The 6,264-nt window shown below is 40.6% G+C and overlaps 1 protein-coding gene across 2 annotated transcripts; it reads left to right on the forward strand.

Moving 5' to 3' along the window:
- Nucleotides 1-1,708: 1,708 nt before the first annotated feature.
- LOC110303884 (trace amine-associated receptor 2) lies at nucleotides 1,709-5,399 on the forward strand. 2 transcript variants are annotated; one of them, XM_021175110.1, is made up of 2 exons: nucleotides 1,709-1,759; nucleotides 4,404-5,399. In XM_021175110.1, exon 2 carries the CDS (start codon nucleotides 4,479-4,481, stop codon nucleotides 5,397-5,399), a length of 921 nt encoding a protein of 306 aa, XP_021030769.1. In that variant the 5' UTR covers nucleotides 1,709-1,759; nucleotides 4,404-4,478. The 2 variants fall into 2 exon arrangements, with proteins under 2 accessions (XP_021030769.1, XP_021030768.1); XM_021175109.2 differs by lacking the exon at nucleotides 1,709-1,759 and adding an exon at nucleotides 2,369-2,392.
- The last annotated feature ends 865 nt before the right edge of the window (nucleotides 5,400-6,264 follow it).

The following is a 6,264-nucleotide window of genomic DNA, read 5'->3' on the forward strand; positions in this document are numbered from 1 at the left end:
ATATATGGAAGCAGTGTTATTTCAGGTATTAAACACAACCAAGGGTGTTTATTATGCAGCTAACAAGTAAGATGTGTGTCACAATTAATTGCAATTAATTTGAATTCTATATTCTTGTAAACATTTATGTTAGTAATTTACCTCTAGCTTAAGTTATAAAATGTGTCCACATCTTCTTGCAGAATTCATGTTTGCATTTTCCTTTACTTCCTCTCTTTTGGCTATAATCCCTGGGAACTAAATCCAAGCATTCAGATTTCCTAGGCTGCCTGAGGTGTTAAGAACAGACAGTCACTCACCCTGAGAGGGCAGATTCACCTTCCTCTGTGTATAGATGTTCAAACTTGGGCTACGAGGCTTGGGGTCAGGGTAGCTCTGCTTCCTAGCGGAATAGACAGAAAAAGCGTGTTGGGGTCCATTGCGTTTATGGTCAGCTCAGTGATGTTCTTTGTAAGTCTTGATCTGAGGGTCTCGTGTATTAGATGTGAAGGTTCAGAAGAGTCTCCTTGGGACGTGCATGTATTGGGGTTCAGCCATGTTACTGTCAAGTTTTGATACTGACTCTGCTTCATTCTTCCTTTTAGGCCCTGCCAAGATCTAGCCACTCAAGAAAGCTCTAGTGTCCGAGATAGAATGACACATAACTGCAATCTGTTTATGGAAGACACAAGGTCCATCAGTAAGTGCTTGAAGTTGCAGATTGTACCAAATCCTATATACACTTTGATTTTCTCTGCATTTGCACCTTTGTGTTAAATTTTAACACAATTAGGCACAACAACATTTTAACGATAGAACAATTATAAAAAAAAAAAAACTATGTGGCTTCTCTTTTTAAAATTTACTACATTCTACACACTACATCACAAGCACGCTTTATAATGGTGTGAGGTCTTGCATGGTGAGATCAAAGAAGACAGAACGTGTGGCACTGTAGTTCAGCACTGGGTACTGTAACAAGGTTATGAGAGGTAATCGAACAAAAGCATCAGGATACTGCAGCAGCAGCCTTGATAGCCGAAGTAGTTACCAAGGGACTAACAGATGCTACTACACTCCTGTGTAACTACCAGAGATGATGGTGGTGGTGGTGACAATGACGATCGATGATGGTGATGGTTATGATGATGGAGATAATAAAAATGATTTTTAGTGCTGGAGATCTATCACTGAGCTATATCCTGTCCTCTAAGACTACTTGCATAATTCCTTACAGAGCCACGAAAGATATTGGAAACTCTTTGAGTAGAAATGCTGCCTGCTACGTATTAAAAATTAATTCCTAACTTCATAATCATTTGGGCTGATATGTGTATTTAGAATGTTTCTTTAAAAATATAAATTTTCTGATTATGTTGTAATAAGCTTGCATTGCTCAGAATTCCTAAATGGGTGATTTTTTTTTTTATATCTTTCTCCCTTATCGAAAGCTCTCAAGGAAGGTCAAATCAAGTCATTTATATATTTTGTAGGGACCAAAGAAGTGAAAATGCAGAGTTCCTTGCTAAAATCTCACTAAGATCTTCCAGAGGGAGACAGAAAACCAGTGAGTCCTCTAAAGCCCTTCGAAGCTCAGTTTCCCCACATGGCTATTCGAGTTTCATAATCCAAAGTCGTTACCACAACAGCCAAGGTCACTGACAACAGGCATAGCTACACCCCAAGCAGGAACCTGGTGTCATGTAATGACCAGTGTATCCTAGCAGAGGAAAATAAACTTTCTCATATCAAAAGAAGAAGAACAAAACTACAGGCATCTGTGATTAGATGTAAACAGATTTAAAGACATGATATCTGAGAGGATGTGAGCACCTTCGTGGAGTTACTTAAGGCAGTGATAACCGTGTAACTCCTGCACGGTGAGGAGCACTGAGCTGCACCCTAGCCAAATACAGGAAAAACGGTGGATGAGAAAATCCCGTGAGTATAAAATGTGATGTAAAGTATGGGCTGTGCTTCTTCATTCTGGTCATCCTCAAGTGGCAGAGAACACCTATCTAATCGACATCTCTCCATGGATTCTAACTTTATCTAACCAGAATTGAGAGCCTCCCATAACTGAAGGAGTTCCATTTAACTATTATAGCCTTTACAGGCTAGCTGTCTTAGGGTGTTCAGAGTGCTGGGGGTGATGAAAACGAAAGCAAGCAGAGAGTCCTAAAAGGACAGAGGGGTAGTCAGGGTCACTTAACCTGTTAAACTTCAGAATGATCAGGGCCCTGCCCTTCTCCCCAGCGCACATCCAATGCCCTTGAGACCAACTGTTAAATTATAAAGCAGCACAGTTAACATAGCTCATGTCTTACAGTTCAACGTTAGCATTCACAGGCAGCAGAGAAGAGACAGCTTCTTCCACAAAGCAGTCACGATGGCATCTTTTGAAGCCCAGCAGGTACCTGGAGAAGGGATGTGAAGGGAAAGATCTGTGTTCGAGTGTCAAGTAAAATGCCTCCACTGTAAAGCAGTGAGATTGTTTGTCCTTGTTTGCTTCTTGTCACATGCAGAGAGAATAAGCAAGATTACAGATGGTTAGAGAGTCAGTCAGGGCTTTCTGTAAATTTGCAGTTAAAGGCAGTTCAGTTTAAATGTGGAAACAAAAGAATTTACTACCTTTTGACAACATGTCTTGTTTTCTGAGATGAATATTTACAACCCCAGAAAAGAGTGGGGGTTTTCATAAGGACCCACTGATGTGTTTAGTACAGGTGTCCCCCTAGGTGAGGCAGAGGGACCTCAGGAGCAGAATGTGTGATCATTGTGAATCCCCACTTCACAAAAGAAAGACAAGGGGAAAAGCATAGTAAACCTGAAGGGAATGTGATTGCTTCATTTTAAAGTCACTTCACTTAGAAAATAGAGTTGTCTGGAGGAGGGGTGGGGGAATCTGTCTGCCTGTCTTTCTGTCTGCCTGGCTATCTATTATCATCTTGTATCTATCCTATCTGCATCTCGGTCCCTTCCTGTGGCTTTTATTATTTTTTTTTATTACTATACTAATAGAAACACGTACTTTTAGGTATTAAAAATAAGTGTAGTTTGAGAACTGATTACATATACTTTAAATATGTATGGGGAAAAGATTTTAGTGAAAGTATCCCAAGGCAGGGATGATCATGGGAGAGGAGGCAGGAAGAGGAGGTGGGAAGATTTTAAGAGTAAGAGGTCCAGACATGGCAGGGACACTCCATGCATGGATTCAAACTTCTTGCATGCACAAGATGAAGTTGGACAAAACTTCAACATGGATGGAGGTACTTCCTGGGCCCTAGTTGATGACCCTAAATCTATGTACAGACTGGCAGTGCCATGTGGGTTCAGAAGGTTAAAGCCAGAGAGAGTACACAAGGTTGGGAGAACTTGGTAGGGAGGGGAGGGGAGAGGGTGGAGGTGAAGGGCAGGGGGATGGACTTGAACAAAACACATTACATGCAGGTAAGAAAGTTTCCAACAAATGAACAAAAATTGTCTTTCTAGGCTGGGCATTGTGGTGCACATTTATAATCCCAACACTCCAGAAATGGAGGCAGAAGGATCAAGAGTTCAAGGCCAACCTGGGTCATATGAGTCCTTATCTCAAAAACCAAACACTGAAGCTAAACCAGCTAACCACCACTACCACCTATTGGGAATAGATTGGTTTTCTGTGAACAGCATCTAAGGCATTAGCTGGCAGAGACCTTATATGTAATTTGGTGATATTCTGCCTGCAGTGTCTAAACACCCAGGTCTTGCATATCAGTGGTTCCTTCCTCCACTTTAACCCACTGTGAAAGCACAATGTTGTCACAGACTCCATTTCTTTTCTGCTGATGGACCTGGAGTCCCAAAGTAGGAAGGAAAGAGGAATAACTCTGCACTGGATCCATTCCTCAGCATCAGTTGCTCCCTTTCCTGTAGCTAGCTTAGTTGTTTCAATGAAAAGTTATCACTGCAAAGCCAGATGCTCTGCGTTCTGTCCCCAGGACCCACCTAGTGGACAGAGAGAACCAACTCTTGAAAGTTGTCCACTGACCCTTTGATGTACCTGTTCTGTGAAACTTGCTAATACTTGGGGATTTGCCAGATAATTAAAGATTCTTCAGTAACTCTTCCACTTAAAAATCTTCACACATTGACCAACATCCTCATTCTTTCCATGGCTGTCACTATAAAGTGACAACTAAAACTATAAAGTAAACAATTTTAATCTACTCTATTAGAATTCTATAAATCATAAAGTTAGTGAGAAAGACACGTAATCATATATATATTTCAGTTTAATACAGAAGTAATGATACTGAAATATATAAATATGATTACGTGTCTTCTGTATTTTTTCTTGAATCTGTCTGTGAAAGAAGAGATGAGATGTTGAGTGTTTGTCTAGTCTCTGATAAGTCCCCTGTGTTCTTATTTTTATATAGGAAACCTTTGATTGTTCAGAGTATGGGAATGGATCTTGCCCGGAGAATGAAAGGTCTCTCGGGGTCCGAGCTGCCATGTACTCGTTGATGGCCGGCGCCATATTCATCACGATCTTTGGCAACCTGGCCATGATCATTTCCATTTCCTACTTCAAACAGCTTCACACACCGACCAACCTCCTCATTCTCTCCATGGCCGTCACCGACTTCCTTCTGGGATTCACCATCATGCCATATAGTATGGTCAGGTCAGTGGAAAACTGCTGGTATTTCGGACTTACGTTTTGCAAGATCCATTATAGCTTCGACCTGATGCTTAGCATAACGTCCATTTTCCACCTTTGCTCGGTGGCCGTCGATAGATTTTATGCCATCTGTCACCCTTTGCATTATTGCACCAAAATGACTATCCCGGTCGTTAGGCGGCTGCTGCTCATCTGCTGGTCAGTCCCCGGGGCATTTGCCTTTGGGGTGGTCTTCTCCGAGGCTTACGCTAATGGAATTGAAGGCTATGACATTTTGGTTGCATGTTCCAGTTCCTGCCCAGTCATGTTCAACAAGCTATGGGGGACCACCTTGTTTGTGGCAGGCTTTTTCACTCCTAGCTCAATGATGGTGGGGATTTACGGCAAAATTTTCGCTGTATCTAAAAAACATGCTCGCGTAATTGACAACTTGCCAGAAAATCAAAACAATCAAATGAGGAAGGACAAAAAAGCGGCCAAAACTTTAGGGATAGTGATGGGTGTTTTCTTATTGTGTTGGTTTCCATGTTTCTTCACGATCCTGTTAGATCCGTTTCTGAATTTCTCTACACCTGCAGTTTTGTTTGATGCCTTAACATGGTTCGGTTATTTTAATTCCACATGTAATCCCTTAATTTATGGTTTCTTCTACCCTTGGTTTCGCAGAGCACTCAAGTACATTTTGCTGGGTAAAATTTTCAGTTCGCATTTCCATAATACTAATTTGTTTACTCAAAAAGAAACAGAATAGACTTGATCTGTACTAGTCATCAAAGACTGGCACTCAAAGAATGAATTTGCTTCAAGGGGCTTAGGAGACTGAGGAGGATCGGCAAATAAGCGTTGACATGCCAGGGTATGGAGGGATGGGGATGGATAACAAAGGAAATATATGTGTGAATATATATATATTTATACACATATATACATATGTATGTGTATATATGAAAATATATACTGTAGAACAAAAACTAAATAACAAAGACTTTAAAAATGAAATGTATGTAGAAAAATGAGGACCCTGTATAGTGGAACCCACTTATGGTAACGTAAAAGCTAATAGTAAAAATTAATAAAGAGTACCTAAACACAGATAAGTGAAATAATTGCTTCTAAATCTTCTTTAGCACAGAAGGGTCACCGTTGGTTAAAACACACATAGTAAATTTCAAAATGATCTGAAAAGAATGAAGTTACCAATACCTGAAGATGGTGGAAGTGAGCAAGATGATTTTCACTCTGATTGGATCGCAGACATCCTGGGTTGCCTTAATATACTTCAAGAAATGCACAAATTGTGGAAAAGAAAAAGAGAAAAAATAAATCTGCTCAAAGTGTGTAAGCATGCACGTGTGTGTGTGTGAGAAAGAGAGAGAGAAAGAAACAGAGAGACAGACACACAGAGAGAAACACAGAGACAAAGAGACACACACACACAGAAAGAGCGAGAGTGAGAGTGAGAGAGAAAGCAAGAAAGAGTGAGAGCAAGGAAGTGAGAAGTGGGGAGAGATGGTTTCTAGTATGTAAGGGGGAAAACTAATTGCTCTTTGTACCCAAATTCTGCTTAACCCATTGGTCGTGTAGTACTAATAAGGAGAAAAGAAAAAATATAGGAA

The sequence above is a fragment of the Mus caroli genome, unplaced genomic scaffold (genome assembly GCF_978045245.1).
Source record: "Mus caroli unplaced genomic scaffold, Mus_caroli_1 scaffold_9, whole genome shotgun sequence".
In the NCBI taxonomy this organism is placed as follows: Eukaryota; Metazoa; Chordata; class Mammalia; order Rodentia; family Muridae; genus Mus; species Mus caroli.

What these genes read in the sequence shown, in the direction of transcription:
- LOC110303884 (XM_021175109.2), top strand. Translation starts at nt 2,369, where the DNA reads ATGGCATCTTTTGAAGCCCAGCAG. An exon ending in CATCTTTTGAAGCCCAGCAG is followed by an intron (nt 2,393 to 4,403) that starts GTACCTGGAGAA and finishes ATTTTTATATAG; the next exon opens with GAAACCTTTGATTGTTCAGA.